At 40.3% G+C, this 23,282-nt stretch overlaps 1 protein-coding gene across 2 annotated transcripts in view; it reads right to left on the bottom strand.

Moving 5' to 3' along the window:
- Nucleotides 1-23,282, bottom strand: part of cntn3a.1 (contactin 3a, tandem duplicate 1) — an 81,905-nt gene that overhangs the window by 22,422 nt on the left and 36,201 nt on the right. The window contains exons 7-12 of one of the 2 annotated variants that reach the window (XM_037104004.1): nucleotides 14,889-15,092; nucleotides 14,048-14,150; nucleotides 13,528-13,712; nucleotides 10,719-10,858; nucleotides 5,311-5,443; nucleotides 2,194-2,344 (exon numbers count right to left, since the gene is read on the bottom strand). In XM_037104004.1, the coding sequence (XP_036959899.1) occupies nucleotides 2,194-2,344; nucleotides 5,311-5,443; nucleotides 10,719-10,858; nucleotides 13,528-13,712; nucleotides 14,048-14,150; nucleotides 14,889-15,092 (916 nt within the window). The remainder of the gene's footprint in view (nucleotides 1-2,193; nucleotides 2,345-5,310; nucleotides 5,444-10,718; nucleotides 10,859-13,527; nucleotides 13,713-14,047; nucleotides 14,151-14,888; nucleotides 15,093-23,282) is intronic. The other variant, XM_037104005.1, reaches the window with a different exon arrangement.

Raw genomic sequence — 23,282 nt, 5'->3', positions numbered from 1 at the left:
AGAACTTACAGTTATTCTCAAGTACTTCTTACTTCATTCAACAGCGATGCAGTCTGTATTGGCAACGTATCCAGAAAGCTCTTGCTCTTCTAGTAGCAGGATTATAAATTGATTCACATTAGATGACGAGGCATCATATATATCGTTTGGCGTAACAATCTTAAACACAGTGGTTCAATCTAAAGGTAATATTCCTGAGAGCCATTTCCTATATTCATTTTACAGTTGCTGGCAGTGGTCACGGTGAAATTAAATTAGGGTAAGCACTTTATCGTTAACCTCATGGCTCCCTGCGTAAGTGCACAGCAACCCTGTTATAAGGCTATCCTGTTATACGTGCCTGGGATATGAGCTGATATAGGTGCATGATTTCATTAACTAATCAGATCCCGCCTTGTTCTTAGTTGATTTGTTCTCCGCTGCTCCAGATCCTTGAAAACATTATCCCTGGAAGATTAGAAGGAATTATGGGTATTTTAGTTGAGCCAGTGGGATGGATTAGTGTTGTGCCACCGTTGTAATAGCATTGGTAGCAGCCTCATTTCGATAGAGAGGAAACTAAATGCTAACGAGCCCGGGAACAGGGGAATAGGTTTGCGAGAAAGGCTGCAATAATGTCAAAGCCGAAACATCTTGTATGCAGCTCACCTACTTCAGGGCCAGGCAGTAACGTTAAATCTCAAATGGGGAATTTCGCCTTTATGGGCGCAATTGATATTGCATGTTGCCGTATGGATGCATTTTCCTCTCAATACTTAAGAGGATGATAAATCTGCAAGCTGGGTGCCACATTTAGCAGAAGTCTGCGACACATAATCTCGCTGCTGATTCCGCTACTCGCCCTCAAATAAAAACATCTCTCTCCTGTAACCAAGACGTCTCAGTCTGGCATCAGCACTAATGATGAGATCGCACCCAACATACTGTCTGACAGGGGGATGTGAGACACGACTAAACCTGCCGCATTCCCACTGTGGTCAGAACGGTTATCCCAGAGTTTCGGGTGCAGAAAAGCTGCTGAGCCAGTTGAACAATTAATCCCCTATCAAATGAGAAATCTGGACCCCTGCTACATCGCCGCATGTGCCGGCAGGTGTGCTTCCCCTCCTGCTGGTGCATTTCAGCACAAAATAAAGATGTTATCAAACAGAGAGTGGAAACGCATCATTGAGTGATTTGGGAACGTGCTGAGTTTTTTTATGAGCGATTCTGAAAGCACACCTGAAAGTTTCCAACGGAAAACAAATCGCACTATCTTTGGTAACAGCAATTAAAAGTGTAATAGCACATCAGGATGTTTTTGTTTCTCCCAATTTACTCTTGTTGAATGTTTCAAGCTTGTTAGAACTACAAAATTTCATAATCACCTCGTGACATTTTCAAAGGATGAAGACGTCCCTGTGTCAGTGAATACATTTGAAACACAGAAAACATAATGTGTGCTTTACTTCAAGCGAAAGCCTATAACGTGACTGTTATAATGTTTTCACCATATCTGCATATCTCCCTCACAGCTACCATGTGAGAAGAAACAGCCTGAATCCTGATCAATCACTGACTCCAGGGAGAGAATGTGTTTCTCTTGTCTGATTAACATTTGTTTTTCTTTTTTACTTCTCCCCAGCACACAGAGGTATTGCATTGATCTGCACTTAACCCGACTTCTAATAAAACAAGGTGTCCAGCTCGTTCCCTTGGTGTCACCACTGCTATCACACAAGAATGTGAGTGGTTCAGTGGCCAGCCATTGATCAGTCCTTTAGGGGATTTCACCTGCTTCTTCCATGTCTCGATGGCAGCCTGGATCATCGTCTGCCTTGGCCTTACATGCCGTTAATGAGCTGATGGATCAGTACATCGATCCAAGTGCTGCAGTCTACGAACGGCCAATTACCTCAAGTAAACAGTAGCAGAAACCAGCCCTGAGCACAGCCAGGAGAGCAAAGTACAATAGAGGTTTCCCAGAAGAAATGTACATAACAGGGGGAAAGCGGTGGAGTGCAGAACATGTTATGCAATTCAAATTGTATTGTGTTACACTGTGGCTCTCTTCTTAGCAGTTTGTCACCATGAATATCAAGTGGGAAAAATAAAATAAGTTGGTGAAAATACTATTCTTCAAGTAAAGCAGACAAGCTAAACAATGGTCCCAGACACACTGCACTTACTGCTTTACACAAAGACACCACGTACCTGTGGCTCTCTCTCAAGGCTTCCTTCCCCTTCCTCCAAGAAATCATCCCCCGAGGAGACATCCGGGGCTTGCATTCGATCAGGACATCGCCACCTTGTCGGGCCAGTGTCTGGGCCTTAAGCAAGTTCTGGGAGAAGTCTGGAGCGATAGCTGATGAGAGGAAAGAGAGGGATGGAAGTATTTTAAGAGAGGGAGAGGAAGATGAAAAAAACAGATGAGGTTTAATTAACTGTCGGAGGAAAGAGATGAGAGCAACTCAGGAAATGAGAGCGGAGGAGCATCCTAAAAACACACAGGTCGCTCCATCCATTAGGTAGGTCAGTACTCACGTCCTTTTCTTTCTGCTCATTGTCAGAGATAGAGCTGACACGGAGCCTCATTTTTAAGAAGACATTTTATTTGAGTGAAGGTGGGTTTTCCAATTTCATGAATTTTCCTTAGGAGGACATTATGCATTAAGAATGAAGCCATTGGGCTCTGAAGCAAAAATGAGAGAATGTAAAATGAGAGGGAGGCTTTGTTGCTGCTCCTTTAGGCCTTAATTACTAAGGCGCCGTCGTCTGGAGCTGTTTTGTATGCGCACCGACTCAGCAGAAAGCTCTTCAAAGTGAACACACAGCCTGGCGCCAGTGACATGGCTGAGCAAACGCACGCTGGTGCACGTGCATACACAACAACACACACAGTGAAACATATGTATTCATGCACACTTCGCAGATAACAATTATTTCTTGACACTCAATGTGAGGTGCCAACATTGCCTCAACACAACACAAATTTCTCAGACTTGTCCTCTCAGAACACTTGGATTTATGTGAGCTTGTGTCTTAAAGCCAGAGTTGAAGGAGTTATCTTTTCAATAAAATCTATTTATCATCACATATATTAAAAAGGGGTAGCAACACATAATCTTTCAAATGGATCCTTTAGTCTGTAATGGGATCACATAAATCAAGTAGAAAACTGGAGTTACGTGTTTCCATATGATATTATGATATTACAGATCAACTGTGAAATATTACAATGGTGGCTTGAAAAAGGATGTTTAGCACTCAGAGTATAACACTATACATTGAAATTAAAGATTCATACTACGAATCATGGAGTAGTCAATAATTTGACTGTATGTATTATGTATTATGTATTATAATTAATAATAGAAAAGACCAGACATTTGCTGGTTCAGGCCTGTTAAATAACAGGTATTGCTGCATTTCCTTGTTTTGAAAATGTTATATCTCTGATTTTGGATTTTTTGCTCAAGATGTCACCCTGGGCTCATGATGGGCAATTTCCAGTTTTCTAAGAGACAAAATCACTGATCATTAACTGCAGCACTAACTGCAGCTTCCATAGATATATTAGACTAAACATGTGCCGTCTATTTTTGCTGCAGTAACTGTTCTCTTAAAAATGGAATAATGTTCAAAGATTATGCTTTAACATAGCCATGCAAAATGCAAAGTGCACATGTTTTGGTCTTAATCAACAGCAGGTACATATTAGTAGTATGACTTTTAATACTCTGGTGTAGTGTGAAGTTGGTTGTGGTGTCAATGCTTTTCACTACTACACTTACTGACCTGTTTCAGACACTAAAACCTGCTCAGAGGCTCAGCAGCTCCGAATAACCCTGTGTAGATTGTGTTAAGCTGCCAATCAGAGTTGTATGTGTTTCTAAACACAAGCATCTCAAAGTGCCGCGTCAGGATGTGGAGGCGCTTCAACAGACTCCTAATAATTTACGTAACTGATGTCATTGTGTCAAACTGCCACAGCAAAGTGCTGTGACTGCTTTTAAAGGGATATAAAGCAAAGGGTTTTTTCTGCTTATATCAAATACCTGAAATACAGTTTACAAAGAAATGTAATTGTTTATTATTGTTTTTATTTCTAAAATAGTAAGCCACATAGTGTATGAAAAAGCTTCCATGACCATATGTATTGAGGCACATATAGACTCAATTCACATCTCCTCCTGCTGAGATACTTACAGCCTTTTAGCCTTTCGTGTTTCCTGCCTGTCTGACTCCCCTTTCTTGTAACTCTGCAGTCTCTGTGTGTCAGTGATTGCTTTGGAGTCCAACTTGTTCTAACTGTCTAACTGTTCCAGTTATATAAACTGTGCATTACGTTCGTCCTACATAATTATATTGCCCTTTACAAGGAGTAATTACTTTTTGACGCTTGAGATATAAAACATTTTTCTGGCCAAAGTAAACTATAAGAACAATGAGGGCGTAAATCAAAACAATCAAAGTGACTAAAAAAAACCCTAGGTTTGATAGTTAGCAGTAAATCACATCAATAGACAGGTGAAATCTAATTATCATTGAAAGAAATAATGAGTTAATATGGCCAGCTGGTTAGACCACGTCTCTAGTCAAGATTAAATGTCATCATGTTAAACACAGCTGTGCAGTGGGAAAGATAATCAGCAGATTGTTTACTTACTTAAATAACATTATACATAAGTAACAAAGTAAACTGCTATACTCAGTGCACACTGTTCTCTCAGCAATGCACTCAACTGAGGGCTGACCAGCATCCAATGTGGTCACTTCATTATGGGAGTAGAACTATGGTGCATTTTGGGGCAAATTACTCATGAAAGAACTGTCGACAAGAATGTTTTTTTCCTCCGTTTGTTCAAGAACAGAAACAACCACAGTTTTTTTATGTCTACATTTCAACAGAAGGAGGAAGTCTAATTAATCGTTCAGATGTGCTGTACAGACTTCCTCTTGCTAAATTTTGTTCATACAAAGAAAATAGAAAAAAAGAGCAATAATAACAAATGAGCATTAGGGAAAAAATGTTTCGGTGAAATTATCTTGGTGATCCATCTGGCAAAACTGAAGACATGTGTGGCAAATGTTCTGCCAATGTGACAGTGTGTGTAGGAGATACGGCCTTGAATGTGGACCTTTAATCAAAGTGCCTCCACCAGGCTGACTGGTATCGTATTTGTTTTGGCAGCTTTTGCACATTAATTATCTTGCCAAATTTAAGTGTCTATCACGCCCAATCTAGCAGTGATTAAAGAGCTGGCGCGAGAACAACTCCACTGAATACATTAAGTGAAAGCTAACAAAGTCTTGTGTGTTTGAACTTACCTATGACTCGGAGCTCGGCGTTGGTGAAGATGCGGCCGTGCTTGTTCTCTGCCACACACTGGTACATGCCGATGTCGGCCAGATTCAAGCTGCTGATCGTCAGCACTCCATTGTTCGCCTGAACCCTGTCCTGCTGAAGACACACACATGCAGATGGAATCAAACTGGAATCTGCTGTACTAATCTGACAACAAACACTAAACAGGTCTAGACAAAGTGAACATTCAGTGGGAAGCTTCAGGGGACGCAGAATACATGTCCAAGCAGACATGAGGGTTACATCCAATCAGGGCCTTACATGTGACGGGCCTGTTGTACACTCCTGAAATTACTTTGCCCCTAGTTAACTAGTTAAAATGTGTAATGGAAATACTGTTATCAACATCACATTGTGTCTCTTTTTTGTCCCCTGTCCATGTCTCCAGTGACATTAAGGTATACTATGCAGCAATTTACCAAAAACAATGTATAGAAATATATACAAAAGGGAGCCAGGCCTGCACAACCAGGTTTTTACAGTAGCAGATAACAGGTAAACCAAACACTGGCTCTGAAGAGGGACTTTTCAGTTGGTTGCGATCTGCTACCTCACCACTAGATCCCATTACGTCCTACAAACTGGACAATTAATTGATTTTTTTTCAACACTTGGGAGAAGAAAGAAAAAAAAAAATCACACATCCCATTTATCATGACACATTATTTCCCTATAAACCTGTCATGTACATGCGCCAGCCATGAAGCGTCATTAGCATTCACTCTGAGTCGTGTTTCAGGTGACTTCCTCCTGGGTAAGATATCTGTGTCTCCAGCTAGTCGTTAACTGTGTGTGTCTCCCACTGCTGGGGACTGTGGGGGTGTACAGTGGGTAATAATGTAATAATTCCCCCCTGGCTCTGTCACCACAGTAACCCCTTTCACATTCCATGTAATCATTTGATCCATTCTAAATATAAAAGTATTGATTAGTGCAGGTAAGATCCAAGCTCAATCAAGCTCTCTCCAATAAATTCCTCCGATTCCTCATCCAAAGCACATAATAACAGGTAACAGTTACGGTCCTCAGATTTACAGCCCCAGTTCCGTGGATGATAGAAAATCTGACATTAATCCCTAAAAGGACAAACACCTGTTTACATAACAGTACCATTACATAACCATACGAGATACAAGGTTTTCTGACATACATGAGCATTTCCATTCCACAAGCCAGGTATATGTACTGTATAATTCCCTCCAATCAAACAGTTCAACTTTGTATTTCCCTTAAGTGCATGCCTTTTGTCCCTCTTTTGTTTTACATTGTACTTCTGCTTTGTACAACTTCCGATGTTGGTGTTCAACAAAAATTTATAAGGTGAAAATTATGAATTATATTCTTTTGTCAATATAATGAACTAATCAACCTTTAACGCTGTTGTTAGCATTCACTTTCACACATTAAGGATGATGACAGCAATTACCATGGTGACACACAGATTAACACTTTTGGTGCTGGTCCTTTGCAAACAGCAAACTTTCTACCACTACTTTTGTTCATTTTAGGACATTTTGTTTCTTTACTTTACTATTCATACTGTTTGTGTGTAGCTTAATATACATTATATTTTAGTAGTTTCTAGTATTACTCCTTCTGTTTTCTATTGATCAACAAAATGGGTTATATAAAGTAATAAAAGCCCACTGTAAATCCTCCTAATGGTGCTTTTTAAACAGTAAGTTGTTTGGTGCAGCAGCTGGAGCATTTGACTTAATTCATGGTAATTATGGTTATATAAACTTAACTATTACACATAGGAAATCCACATTTTTTTGTTGACCACAAAATTTGTGGATGATATGTTGTGTTTTCTGTTTCAGGACTCATTTTATGTAAGGGATGTGTATCATATTTTTAGGGAAACCTTATAAGTATTCCAATTAGCACCACAACTGTATCACACACTAGGCGTTAATGCAAGATTGCCGGACTAAAAACGCTTCGAGGTGGGTAATTAGAGGCTATATTTGGATGTTTTAAGTACCACGATGCCTACTGTGTTCATTCTGATGAATGGCCTGATCCAATTCAAGCTTTAGCCACACTTTTTCTCTCCTCAGGGGGCTTGATAATTGAAACACTGATAATTTTCTGTGGTCTTAATAGGACGGCAGTGACTAGATGTAACCCCCCTCTGCTTAACATAGCACCGAGACATTATCAAGTGGTGGTTGAAATCAAACCCCTGGGGGATTAGTTTGTAATAAGCGGCAGCATGTTGTCTGTTTAGCAAACCTGCAAGTATCATCAAGTTTTAGGCGGCAGATAAAGAATACAGTTTCAAACTAAATACTTGCAATATTGAAAAACACCTACACAGAGAGATAGTAATAACAACACCTGAACAGAGTTCTCCTCTTCCCTCTGCTCCTTTCAACCTTTTCAAGGTTCAGCACTTCTTTCAGCTCCCTTTTTATAGTTGTGTCAATTTAAGTGTGGCGGCACTCATTGTTCTTGTCCTTGATCTTTCCCATTGAGTGTAGCTGGACCTTTTAATGTCACTGACAAAGTAGTCTAGAGGGTCCTGCCGCCAGTCTGTCTGTCGTCTGGAATCATTACAGCACTGCCACTTGAAAAGACAAGGACTGTCCCTTAACATCAGTCAGCGACACTGCTGAGGATCTTCAGAGGGAGCACTTTCTGAGGTCCTAGTCACACGATGGACACACGGCTGACCTGGCGTGAAAGCCACCGCCAGAGGGGGTCCTGGGTGAGGTGGGATGCAGCAGTTTCAAAGTGGAACACAAAAAGTCCCTTGGTTTTTGGCCATGACTGGTTGCTTATATGTGTGTTCAAGGGGAAAGGGCTGAGAGAGAGAGAGAGAGAGGGAGAGAGAGAGAGAGAGAGAGAGAGAGAGAGAGAGAGAGAGAGAGAGAGAGAGAGAGAGAGAGAGAGAGAGAGAGAGAGAGAGAGAGAGAGAGAGAGAGAGAGAGCTATAGTGACTTTGAATAGATGATAGATGGGCCTTTTTGGGTTACAGAGTGCAAGGTCCCAAGGGGATGAAAGAGATGAAAGAGATCTGTGTAAGTGCATGGGTCGGTGCCACACGACGTGAGTGTGTGCCCACTGCCCTGTCAGAACACCCTCTGAGACTCAGTGGCGGCTCCATCGCAATCTCTTTAACATCACAGACAAGTAGTGGCATTCGTCTACTTCATGACTGTCATTAATTATGTTTGACTCTTCTGATACCAGCACTGTTTCATACTGAGCTGTAAAAGGCAAAACCATCGATGCTCTGCTGTTTGGCGGTCCTGTAATGATCTTTTTCATGATTGCACTGAATGCTTTTGCGACCACAATATCAACTCTTCAGAGGACAGGTCCCTGATCTTGGAGGTCAAAAGGGAGGGAATGTCTCAAGAACACAAACTCATGTATGTAAGTAAAAGGCGAGCTGGTGGTGGAGTGGAAAAATACAACCGTGAGTGGGTCCCTTGTTTCACTGGGGTGACATTTGAAGTGACAGCCCTCCTCTGTGCCATTTAAATTACTTGGAGGGGACCCAAAATGAGGTGGAGAGAGCAAAAGACAGGGGAAAGTGGGAGGATAAAAAGGTTTGAAAACAAGTGTAAGAAAGAGAGAGAGAGAGCACTAGAGATGCTGAGATTGAGTGAAAGAGAGAGAGCGGAATAGGGAGAGGAGGAATGATCCATTCTAATGAGGAATAACAAATGGCCCCCTTGGCCTTCCTCTCCTTCCTCTCCTCTCTCTACATCGCTGACCTTTGGGTTTGGAAATTGATTTACTGTTGCCGCTGTTGACGGTGGCATTTTGAAAATGGTAACACCCCACCTCATTAATATAGCCACATGTACAGAGAATATGTTACCTTGGCCACCCACCCAAGGAATTTTTACAATGTTATTTACAAATCAATACTGGAGATGCACAGGTGGAATGATAGAGCTTCCTGTGGTTAAGGATGGGATGCAAATGGAGGAAGTGACCTTTGAATTAACAAATACCAGAGAGAGGAAATGTTCATGACAATAATGCCTACTTACACGGATTAAAGTTTGACTTGCTGCATGTACAGGATTTGTAGATAACTACTTCCGTGTCATAATGGCAAACTATTTAGAGTGCAGTACTCTGTAATCTTCTTCTCCACAAGTCCACTGTGACTCAGCTCCTCAAATAAAATGTGCCAGATTTCAGATATTATCTCTGCTCTCAATCCAAGTTACAGGAAAACTCACCTGCCCCTATTTAAAGACATGTCCAGCGAACAGCAACAGTCCAGTGTGGAGCTCATCACCCAATCCAAACACCATCAGTGAGTGTGATTCACTGAAGCACATCTTTTTAGGCAGAAGGTGCACTCACTCCAACAGCACAATAACAAAAAACTCAGCAAATTGCCTAAATGTGAAATGTATTTTGGATGATGAGGCATTTTTCACCCTCCCAAGAGAGACGAGACTTAATGATAAAATTGAGAGTAGCAGATAGGAGGGATTTAGCGCTAAACTGTCGACAGAGTCCCTTGTTGATGACAGGCAGAAAATGGCATCACTTTGGCTTTTTTTGCAAAACACATACAAACACCCTCCTCCAACACACACACAGGCGCATACACGCAGACAAACATACACACACACAGTTTTGATGCCAAAATTAGTCGCAAGCAAACGCAGCCATTTCAAAGTGACATGTTCTTGCCAAGTACAAGCCTGTGAGATGGAACTATTATTTGCCTCTGAGCAAAATGAAACCAAAAAACAGCGCATCCTATAACTAAAATTGTTGTGTAATTTTATCGTTTTTCATCTTACACATTAAATTACATTTATCTCCACCACTTCAACTGCCTGGGGGCTCTTATAATGAAAAAAATATCGACTCTCTGCTAACAATAACAAAACCATTTCAATACAAGCCTGTTAGAGTGAGCTGTGCGGCTTCCAGCAGTCTTAATGTGACTGTTGTCACGAAAGTGTCGTGCACCTTCATGAGACTGGGTGTTGATTAAAGTTGAAAAATCACAAATTAATGTTTTTTTTTTAATCTTCTTTCTCGACAGAAGTACACGTCTCATTCACCATAATGCACAATATACAATAGGTATATTTGTCTGGGTGACTAACGTCTTTTGAGGTTATATGTGGATGAAGAATTCAAAAAAGAGCCAGCAAATAAAATATTGCAGTGAAGTTGGAACGAAGGTCAGGGCAGGAGCTTAGCCAGCGGGTGATTTGCATAACCATAATTCGCATTTAATTATCTGGTTTGGAAATACAGTCAATATTTGAGTTTTGACACTGTGGCATGAAAAGGTTGGTGGACATGCTTGAATTGTTATCTTGTTTTCATGATTACAAGGTAAAAAAGAAAACAAACTCGGATTAAGAAAAAAATCTGTTACCTCCATGTGGTCCAGCGGCTCTCCGTTCTTCAGCCAGCGGTATGAGGGCTTGGGCTTGGCGCTGGCTTTGCATTCCCACACCAGAGTGTCGTCAATGCGCTTCTGAACATCCTGAGGCTTCTCAGTCAAGTGAGGTGCAGCTGCAAGGTCACATAGCACATAGTAAATGAACACTTTAGCACCACAGAAACACTGGAGCATTACTGGACGCAGCACTTTTAGAAAATTCCAAAAAAAAAAAAAAAAATCAATAAACCAACCAAGCGTCAATTAGTTCATTATAGAGACATCCAAGGGCACAAATCATAAATCCACTTCCAATTAACCCAAAGCTAACCTCTACTTGAAAAAATATATAAATAAAAACAACTGTATGAGCCTAACCTGAGGATAGATCTATAATTAGCAGCTGAAATCATTCACTGTGGGGTTGAAGGTGACAAGTTAAACTACTGACCAGCTTGAATTAGCTCCTCTGATGCAGATCTTAATAATCAGGTTTACTGGCCATATAATATTTCTTGCGAAGCTAAAGTAAAAGGGTTGTCCATCTTTTTTAGTAGTGCACCTAATAACATGGGCTATATTCCTTTTTTTTGTATTTCAGCACATCTGAAAAACATAGAGAAAATGCTCCTATATTTATGATGGTGGTCCTGGTGTCACATAAATGACTAGCACCTTATATAAAGCAACAGTGAAAAAAAGATTAATGGCCGTGGTGAATCACCCACATAAATACAGGACACCCGGCCAGGGTCAGGGGGAACAAGGCAGTTGAGGCTGTCTGCCTGCTGGCTTTGCCACATTACCTTGATAATTTAATAATAATAGTACTAATGCAATTAAATGTTCTAAATTGAAATGGTTTTTTTATTCTATCTCTCTCCAGAGATACAAGAGTACAGCTGATACAGTATGTGCAGTATATTCAGGGGTCAAGGATCTTTTAAACTGAGCAAACACTCCCCCTCACACAGGAACTTTCACCTGCATTTTTAATACAAAATACTGACTCTCCCATCACTGGGCTATAAAGTTGTTTTGAGCGTTATGTGTGAATGTGTTGACTCTCCACAGTTGTTTAGAAACTGTAGTCCTGTCGAGTTAGTTGGCAAAAAATAAATACATTAAATGACAGAAACCATGTCTGGAAGTGTAAAGACAACAGTGTGTGTCAAACCTAATGAAAGCATTTCATGCTGATTAATTATTTTCTCTTTGTGCTCCCTATCTTCAGTAGCAGTGCAGCATGCATTGACTGAAGTGCATTCTACTTGGTATGAGGACTCATTCAAGTAATTTTTAAAAAGCTTACAAAGTGGCATTTGGCAAACCCATATGAGAACTGAGATAATATTTTGTTATCAAAAAACAAGTTGTCTTGAGCACTTTCACTGAGAAGAAATGGCTTGATAAATATATTCAGGGAAAAAAAGCGAGCAAACTGAATTGTAAATACATCACTTCACGGAAACAAAAACTACATAACACTCTGTTTACAATAATACAATATAGACCATCAGAGATAAGACATATTGCAAGAGGCTTCTTTACAAAGCAAATCTGATCTCCCATTCATATGCTGTCAACTGCTATAACGTGATCTAATTTCATAAATTCACTGGAACTACAGAACGACAATTGGGAAACGGAAAGAGAAGCCAGCCCTTATTGTTGCTGTGCTCGCATTTGCTGGGTGTCGCAAACACCACATCCGCCTATTGATTCTCCTATTCTTCTATAGAGGTGATGGATGTCCCACAAGCTCCTGTCTATGCCAGTTTAAAATGAGATTACAGATTTTTATCACCTGGCGGCCGGCCAGTCTGCGAGGCTTTGAGATGAGACAGGGCTTAAATCTTACAAGGAGAAACACGACTTCCGCACAACTACGGCAGAGAAAAATGTGCACAGGCCATGCAGCATTGTACAGAGGCAGTGATGGCTACAAGTTGTTGTACAGTGATGACCTTTCTTACACAGTGAACCTAACATGATGAGACCATTTTACATCTTTTTAAGACCTGTGAGTCCTCAAGGCCCAGTGCTGTGATGCTATACTACTCTAAGAACAGGCACCTCTCTTTAAAGTAAAACAGAATCCTTAGCCTACCTACGGGTACTGTGAGCATTTCATTTTACTCACAGGTGTCATGAAAAAAAAAACTGTATTATCATATCAAAGGCATCCTCCTTCACAGGAAAGAAAAATCTGGATTTGATGATTTCAGTCAAGCACATCCCCACAGGGCCTTATGGGCAGACATCATCGATGCAAAAACTGCAAAATAATGGAGAGAGAAACCATAAAAATCCTTCATCAAGGGCCATTAAAAGCTTTCTCGGAATATGGGCCATAAGTCCAGTGTTGGTGAGGGAAAAATCACCTCTCCCTGAGAGGTGGTATAAATCTGTGCACTGCAGCCCTGTGTTAGCCGCTGGCACAATAAAGAGCTTGTCAGAAATGAACTACTCGTAATAGGTTAATTTATTACCACGTTTCACTGTATGGTGCTGTTATATATGGGCTCTAATAAAAGCTACAGATTGCAGGACAACAAATTAAACTTTTTGCTAGACTCACAACAAAGCTGCACCTTTATTCTGCAAGAGTTTAAATCAGGCTCAGCAATGGCAGTGAACCTTTAAGGTCATGAATCAATGTGTAGTTTTGGTAAAAAGGACTATAAATGGATGATGATGACTGACAGGTTGAAGACACAAGATACGTTTTGCTCCCAAGACAAGAGGTGTGAAGTAAGGCACATTTTAGATCAAAGTCAGTGAATACCATCCTCCTACTCACCATAGAAAGACAGCTTTCCTTTCACCGAGTTTCTTCCTCTGCTGTTTTCAGCCACACATTCATATATCCCCGCATCCTCCTGCTGGAAGTAAGGGATCTCTAAAACTCCGCTGGCTTTATTTATGTCCACCTTCCTGCCAAAAGCGGCTCCATCCACTCTTCTCCAGCTGATAGTTGGCACGGGGCTAACGGCGTGAAAATATAACACACAGCAAGGCCACAAAATGAAAAACGCTCCTGTAGATAGGGGGATTTAGCCCAGTCATGGACACATATATGATACCACTGCGTCCTGCAAACACTGTTAAAGCATGCCAGTGTTTAATTAATCTGAAATTTAACTGGTGAATCTTTCCTCTCCGTGTATTCTGGGTGTTTAACACAAGAAGGAGTCATTAAAATGTGAAATGTTCTGCTCTCAAGATCACTGCACAGGGTCTTCACACATCGGCATGCAGCTTTAATTGGTAAACATAGCAGTGGTGGTTATGACTATGGTATAATACACAGTGGTACGTACTTTCCAAGTGCAAAACATTCCAGTTGAACAGTTGAGCTCTTAGCAACAGGGACGACTTCAGGGAACTGCACTTCGATCTTTGGCTCGTATTCGCCCATCACACCTGGAGTTACAAAGAGAGATACAGAGATTATGCCACGCAAGTCCGAAGGGAATTCTTTCAGCTCACGACTTGAAAAGGTCACAAAGAAACAAAAATCAAAATAAAGTTTAGGTCATGACTGTGTCAGATAAAAGAAAATATAGCTTGTCTTCTCTTCTTCTTTGAACACTATGTTGCATCCAATGGCTATTTCCTATACGATGCACTCCAGGCCTGTATTGGCACTTTACATATCCACAAACATCTGCTAATCATGTTGATTGCGTCAACATGAAAAGAATCAACATGATTAGATGCAGCTGCTTGTTGCTTCATGAGGCCGACACCTGTCCCCCATGGGGGTTTTCCAAACCAGTCAGCCAGATAAAAGTCAACTTCAAAGAAAACTTTGATAATGTAATCGCGTACATTGGTTAACCAAAGACGTTTTGAGCAGCAGAACCAGTCACTCTAGTTTCTATTCATACAACACACAGGACTGACAGTACTGAAACTTGCCAGTTAAAAGTTCTCATTATGTAGGCCAAGTTAGAGATATAAATGAGCTCCAGATGATGTAATTTGTTGGCACAAGTTGGTCAACACTTCTGAAACATCTGAAAAACCTGTTAACTTGCCAGTCTACATCTAACTGAAGTCAATGCACCTGCAATTTAAAAGCTGAACTGCCTCAAATTTAGCCTTCTAAATCACTCTGCCTCCACTACTGTATATTACTTGGTGTAATAACTCTCATACCATCGACCCGCAGCACTAGAGGAGTCGGTGGTCCTTGAACGCTGCTTTTGGTGACTGTGTTTTTAACAACACAGGTGTAGTTGCCCACATCAGAAGGTTCTACTTTGGCGATGTACAGGTTGCCCGTCTTCTGGGACACAAATCGCCGTGTGTCCTGGATGACGAACGATGGGTACTCGTTGAAGATCCATGTGAAGGTAAGCTCTGCGGACAAAGTCAAAGGCACAAAGGGCACGAGTCAAAACACATTTCGTATTTATAAATCATCTATAACCATGTACAGATAATGTGTGCTCATCAGCAGGCTCATCACTTCAGTGTGAGTGGATGCCTTCAGGGATAAAGCAATTAGTGGATTGGACTGAGTGCCAGTCTTCCATGATTAAAAACACAATTTATAATTGAGGAGCAATTACTCTTATTCACTGTTGGATAAATGCCCTTAATATGGACAAGTTTCAAGGTTCACAGTGTTGGAGTGATGATGCTGGGAGTATGAATGATCAGCTTCACACCCATAGCATTAATGTTTAAATATTGTTTCTCGTGGTATATGTACTTCACTTCTAGGCGGGTTGTAAAAGTGAGGAGTAGGATTGTTATCGATGGTAACGACTAACAGTGGTTCTTTTATTAACCCACTGATGCACCCTTAAGCAAGGCATTTAATCACAGAATATGTTATTCTGCCGCTGAGGGTCTCTCTTTCAAAACAAAATAAAGAGTAAGCCAAGTTAGAGGAATGAACACGTCGTCACATCAGATTCTTTGATTCAAAATGTTTGACCAATGACTTGAGAGTTGAGAGATTCATTTTTAACTTCTGGGATTAAAAATATTGACATATGGTCTGACTGCAGCAGCAATCCGTGGAAATTACCGGCAGTGTCAAGTGTTTATGTACTGTAACATTTTCCTCCGACTGGAGCAGGGGGGAAAATGTACTTCAGTTCATGAATGTAATGTTACAGAGACAAGGGAAATAAGAGAAGGAACTGGAGTCTTTGGTGAGTGCTGAATTTAAACAAGCAGATGCCATGCCAGTTACAGGTCATGTTTTAGTTTTACTCATGTAAAGTTTAGTCTGACTTGCAGACTTCCTCCCTCTCTCTCTGTCTCTCTCAGATTCTCTCCCTGAAGTTAAAGTGACATGTAATATACCATTACCTTGAGTAAACTTGTTGATTTTTTTGATATTAAAACATTTAGATAATAGAAATCCACAGCTCAACAAAATAAATAGCATAGGTCTAGTCATTTTTAGAGATTATACAAACATTATACAGCAGATTCACTGTGTTGGCCAGTATCGATCATTGCAGGAAAGAAAAGTAAGGTGGTGTAGTGATACATTCCAGAGTTGTAAAAGCCTAACCACTTCTGGTGTCTTGGCATCTGGCATAACCACACAAATCTATCATTCAAACCAGCCTTCTTGGAACACGTTATATAGTTTTTCTCCAGTACCTCCAGCAGTACGCCCGCACCAAGGCAGTATTTAGTCTGTGACAGCCAAGGGCTGTATTTTTGCTGGCAGAAATTTCATGTAAATACGAGGAGAGCATTACACTTGCACTATGAATACTCTCCAAGTGTAAATTAAGCTTAAAATAACGTGTCTGTAATTGTATTGCATTATGCCCAGTTTTATTACATGTCACATCTTTTTATTTCATGTACCTTCTTTTTTCGTAGATCTCCTTGAGATGTATTGTTTAATAAGAATTTATTTAAAAACACAGCGACTGTGGTTGCACATAAAAAAAACAAAAAAAAAAAACAATGAGCATTTCCCTGAGTGGCTGTCATGTGGAAGCAGAGGACCTTAAATCAAGCTTAAAGCTGCAGATCCAGCATAAAGAAACTGCATAATGCCCAATAAAACCAATGTATTACAGCTCATGTTATTCAGTATGGTACTACCTAGTCTGCTATTCATCATCTATGATAACAAGCTTCTGGGAGAGACTCCCAGTACTATCAACCAAATAGAGTGCAGTCAGAGAGGGTATGCGCTAACAATCAGCTGCATTATAAAAAAGGAATGATGGTGCTTTGACATATTGACATAAGGATAGATTGCTCTGGACCATATTGCATCCCTGTCCCAAAAGCAATCTTGGCCGTTGGTAAAAACTTGTCTAAGCGATGACTCGGCACTACAGTACAGGGAATAATTGAGACGTCAGTTGGACACTCATCTACTGACTCAGTATTCTTCACTTCTTCTCTTTAGGGGGCATGAGGATGTGTGGGCTTTGACATATTACTGCAAACCTTGCAAATCACAACGTGACATAGAATCGCGAGAACTTGTGAGGTGCATGTGAGGTTTTGATTTTATCAAGTGCAGACTGGAGTGGGAGTTCTAATTATGTGGGTTGGACCGGCAGAGGACAACCTGACCTTGTGATCATCCCAAGAACACAACATGAGCTGGAAACTTGGCCCATATAGTGTAATCACACCTGTCTCTGCTTTGTGCCAACGAGGTTTGTTTCCTGCTTTTCCAACGTGCCACATTTCTAGTTATATTCATATAATTTGGTTGTAAAACGATATGTATGTATGTATCTATGTATGTATGTAAAATTCAATCAATAGCATACAAAGTTTTACCTTGCTGTAAGCTTTATGCATTTGCTAACGACCTGTAATTATTTTATGTGCTTTGGGAAATATGAGATTTTGAACAATAATTTGGTTCAAATGTCTGTATCCACTTTCAACATGGTGTCCGGGTAAGAAACTTTCATATTTTACAACTGAACACTAAAGTGAAACATGATTCTGAAAACATTTGAGGCATGAAATAGGCTGAATATTGCAGCACAATATTGATTCACATATGAGCTGTGAGCATTGCCTAATTTTACACTTCAATTTGAGTTTTCTTACAAAAAGCAGTGACATCCTGGCATTATAACATAACAGTGAGGTTTCTGTTTGAATCACTTTGTGTGTGAGTAAGTGCTCAGGTTGTATTTCTCTGTGTATCCACTGTCAACATAAGTCTGTATGTATGTTTCTGTCTTTCAGTCGCTTAAGCCTAGTCTATTGCTGCCTTTTACTGCCAAAACATGCCAAATGCAATACAGAACCCTGTGCAGGTCCCTCCCTCAGTTGTGCAGGGACTTAGAGACACTCTGTACACCACCATCAATGAGATAAGCTCTCTCAAAGATGAAAACAAAGCTTTGAAGACTGAGGTTGGCAAGCTGAAAAACAGCCAGGTGAAGGTGAGCCAGCTCCAGGAGGCACTGACAGAAAGAGAGGAAGTTCTCCAAAGGCCCGGAAAGACTGCCCATGTGAAGACGATGGACATGCTGGCTCGGACATCAGAGCAGTGGAGTGGGTGAGGTGATGCTCTGGAGGAGAGGCTCATCTCCAATGCCAACAAGCTGCAGAAACACTGCCTCAGATCATCACTTTACCTCACAATAATGACCTGTTGGATTCTATCAGCTTGTGTTGAACTGCCCTTGTACCAGGAACTGAGCTCCATCCTGCTCACACTGACTTGTGTCAACCATAACTTCTTGGCTTGAACCATGGGCCCCACAGAGAGTACAGCTGTAATATCCTCTCTCCCCTAAATAATACATCCCAGCTCTCATCCTGATGACTTCATGTATATTTAATGTCTGTTTTTGAAACAATAACTTCCAACAGTGCAGGCAACAAGCCGGTACAACAGCAAATAAGAGGTTACTAATTGGTTAGTTAAAGATTCATGGTGAGAAACAGGAAGCAGGAAATAGGAAGTGGAAAGCGCCAATGGTTGTATTCGATGACTTGACTTGAGAGCCCTGTGCGGATGGGCGGTAATGGAATAATGCAATCATGACTGACAGTGACTGGCAGATTTTCATTGTGGTTCCATTTAGCCCTTGTATAATGAACAGGCAGCATCAATTCCCCCTTAATGATCTGAGAGCAGGGCAGAGAAATGGAACATGACAGGCCAAGGACATACTGAATCCAGAGTGGGTTCTTGCACAAGTGTGTTGTATCAAAGTGTATGCACAACTTGTGTCAAAGTTTGTACTCGCGAGTCTCTTCCCTAGACAGTAACAGCCATTAACCAGGGCTACATATCTGTATTCATAACACACAACAAGTTCACTCTATGAAATGGCTTGGGTCACGCACATGGGAAAAAATCCCTGCGAGCTATGTGTGGTGTCACCGGCCAGCAAGCAGCCTCTGTTTTGAGGTAGATGCACTGCATAGAGAGAACAAGTGATTTCAGCCTTGAGTAAATCTAAAAGGGCCAGTTTCCATTAGTGAAAGGAGGTCAGATGCATTAGGTCCTGGATTCACCACAGCCATTCAGACCCTCTCAAAGCAAAAAGGAGGCACAGACCGACATCTAATGCAAATACAGTACAGCGTGGTGGAACAACAACGCTGCAGCTCCTCTCAGATATATGACAATATTTTGGTCAGCACAACTTTAAACCGCCCTTACAGTTTTAGGACATCCTGGCTGCACCTAACAGATTCCTGCTGCTGTCTTGAGGGTTTTGACGCATCGTTAAGGTGAACTAATGGCTTCCTGAATCATGCATGGAATATTGAAATCCTTTAAAAGGGGAGATGAGGCAGATCCTTGTCTAAGGCTGTATTGTGCTGATCGTGAATTATGTCCTGTCACCCTTTATGAGAGCGAGTTTCTCACTTTTCAGACACTGTGAGAGTCTGTTTAAACACCAGTCTGGTGTTTCAGATGTGCAACAATACAGCTACAGTGCTGTAAATTTGTCAGAGAATATTCATGTATTCGTCACACATTTTTTAATGTAGCCATGTCACTTGAAGTAATATATATTGCAGTTGCTTGGATCTTTTCAGTCTTTCCATTCTTATTCGAGTTTAAATGGTCTCTTTGTGACAATATTCAGTAGAATTTCTCTTTTGAACCTCGTCGATCTCTTCCCATATTGAGGATGTGTATGACCTTATGATCCCTGAGATGGAATGTGCACTCAGTGTTTTGTCTTGTTTTGTTCAGTAAATTAATTTTGTTATGGTGGACTTTGTCTAATTGATTTTGATTGTTGTCTTGATGATGTTGTTCCATCATTTGTGTGTGTTGTCTGTCTTTTTTGTCTTGAAAAAGCAAAATAGAATATTTTAAAGTTGACATTAAAAATAAAACTGCATTTATCAAAATCCATATATGGCTGAAAATCAAAACATTTTCTTCTAAATTAAGCAAAACATGGTTGTAATACTGATTCTGAAGATAAATTCAGCTCACTATTGATACTTGTATATGAAGAGATGGATAAATTATACTCTTTTTTTAAAAAAAACCTTTCCTGCAATTCATACTTGCATTGATGTTGCATTATTTACTTTTCTTCACACATTTCTCTTTCGGGCCTCAAGGTTTTGGTTTCTTTGATTTCTGTTATTCTTATTCAGCTGTGACAAAAATCATATTATCTTTGGGTTTTGGACTTACACTTGCACAAAACAGTGTTTCAAAATGTCATCTGTGGGTCGAGCGGCTCGTGAGGGACATAATGTCACAATCTGCCTACAGACCATAATCATAATAATAATTTTTAGGTCAAAAATAATTATCAGCTGAATGATATTTTTCTTAAAAAGAAATGATTGGATGAAATTGCTCACATACGTATCGCCATTTATATTTTCAGTCTATGACATGGGCTACATGAGGACAAGAAAATGTCTTGTGTTTGGGTGCACTTGCATGGCATGAATGTGTGAGCATGTAACTATAACTAGTCGGCGTACATCATTATCACAGCAGATATGGTCAGGCTAGCCCTTCAGTAAAGATGTTTGAAATGATTCATCCTAAAGTCCATGTCCGCATCCTCAACATCTCCATCAATGGGCATAATCTACAATGACAGCTGCTGAGATTATTGTCAGAAAATGGATCATTCCGAGCACTGTGCTATGTCTCCAGAGAGCAGCTATGATCCCTCAAACAAGACGGAGTGAAGAGGCTGCTGGTGTAAATGAAAGCAGTTTGTACATTACTGGTCAGCTGGACGAAAGCATGCTCGCGCTGTGTTCATTTGATATGAGCAAAACAGCATGGAAGCGAGCTGACTCGGTTTGAATGAATTGGACCCAAATTAGTGAATCATGAATTATCATCCATCCAAATGAAAATGAAGGTTTGAGTGCATTAATGATGCATGCTGGGTTTTGAGCATCCCAGGTTTTTCAATGTATTGTATCAGAGGTTGGTTTCATTTGTGATGAGTTCTGAATTCTTACTAGAACAAAATTTGTTTCTGTCTTTATTAAAACCTGAAACCTTCTTCTTCTTGGTGACACCAAGTCTATGGAATTAATTTTTAAACATGTTAAAACACTTAATACTACTTCATAAATCAACTCTACTTTTTCCCCAACACAGTTTAAATATAAAGTGACACAGTCAGTCAGTTGATGGTATCATGTCACAGATTGTTCCTGAAGGACGTATGAATGCATCTGACATGCTAATGAAACTAAAATATCTTATTTGGCTAATCTTGTGTCAAATAAACATAAGTGCTATAGTAATGGTGCCTTCAGTTTATATATATGTCACTTAACTCTGCTACCATTTCTTCACCATATATGTTTACAACCATGCTACTTATTATAAGGAAGACATCAGTGCCCTGAGACTGTAAAAATCACTGCACATTTAATTACTATGAATTACCTAAGCATCTTCTCAAATTCATATCGGTGCATATCGTAAAACATAAACGCCAACAAGAATGAATCTGTGATAGGATAATCTTGGCCAACGATATTGTCCACCCAATATATCACATATATAACTGAACTGCTCTTTCTGAAGGGGGATTGTCTTTGGGTCAACATCTAATGGTTAGAATTATTTTGTATTTATTATTTTTGTATTGATAATATTAACCTACAAGTAAAATAGTGTCTTAAATGTACATGTAGGTATGAGACAACTCAGAGACATGTGGCTGTCTTGGCTAATAATTCAGTAGACTGGAGGGCTTGAACAAACATGTCCGTGGACCAGTGTGTGTGTAATTGAGGTTAAACTAATTGTTCAGCAGAGTTTGGTGTTTCTTCCTCATAAGTGTAAATATTACTTATTTAGACATCATTAGTGAGTGCCTTACTAGAGTCTGCCTCCTACCACCTTCCTTGACCCCTCTAGCCAGGCTTCCTCACAATATCTTAAAATGGTTGGGCCAACATTTACATACTTTACTTTCCACCACTGATAAGTCAAAGGGGAACAGTAGAGCACGAGTAACAGAACAGACAGCAAAATGTGAATTTATGTAGCTTAATGGCATTAAAGTTCAATGTTTTTGTTTTTCGCAGCGTCCCAGATAACAAAGCGATGATGGCGAAACACTCAACGGGGCTACAGACTTTATGTTAGTGTGGATGTAGTTATCATTCCTTTTTAAGTGCAGGTAAAGGTTTCGTATCAGACTGGATGTGACAGATATGGGCCAGGTGCAATGTAACAGTGTTGGTTACTGACAACAACCCCTCCAGGACTGAAGTCCCAAATGATCAGTGTCATGTTGGAGGCAGTCCAAAGGGAGTTGGCAGTCTAAATAAAATGGAATACATTTTGGTAGCAAATGACAGACAAGACAAACATGAATTATTGAACAGAGTTATTGAATAAGTCTATTAACATTTCCCTGAAGACAAAAACATCAAAACCCAAATATTGAATTTCCAATGATTTAGTCAGATTTTTACCCAAACATACTGTCGCATACAGCTCGGTAAACATCTGTGAAGGGTGATGTTGTCAAATATGCAGGATGGCACTCACAACAAAGCAGTTGAAGTTCTTGAGCAAAGTGCAACATCAGAAGCCGGGGGAGTCTCCTGAACGTTATGGAAATGAGTTTACAAAGAGAGATGTTATATTTTTAATCCTAATTTAAATAGAACACTGTCCTGAAATCCCCCTATTGCACCAGAGTATAGCAGCATAAGATGACAAAGAATATAGAAAACCCCTGCTGGTTTAACCATCTGTTAGTTAAAGGGTATGAAAGAGGAAAATGCTGTGCGAGTGACACGGCAACATGCCATGTGTGAGAAATATCTATCACGGAGCTGATTCACATGATTAGACAAGGTGGGATTCAAAGGTGTTCAAATGACACATACACTGTGCAGTTTCACACAGGGGAGAGGGTTCCCACCTGCTGTTAACATAAATATGATGGTGTATATTATCAGATGAGTTTTCCATGCTTAGAAGGCAGATGTGATGTTCACATTATCAGCATTATGACCTCTTATCAAGGTCATTCAGCACTTCAAGTCCTTTCCAGCACCTCTAAATAATTCTTGGGATTTGATCATGCAAGTATAAGTGAGTGCCTAAAGTCAAAAGTACCC

The sequence above is a fragment of the Acanthopagrus latus genome, chromosome 7 (genome assembly GCF_904848185.1).
Source record: "Acanthopagrus latus isolate v.2019 chromosome 7, fAcaLat1.1, whole genome shotgun sequence".
Classification (NCBI taxonomy): domain Eukaryota; kingdom Metazoa; phylum Chordata; class Actinopteri; order Spariformes; family Sparidae; genus Acanthopagrus; species Acanthopagrus latus.
This window is presented reverse-complemented; position numbering and strand designations above follow the sequence as displayed.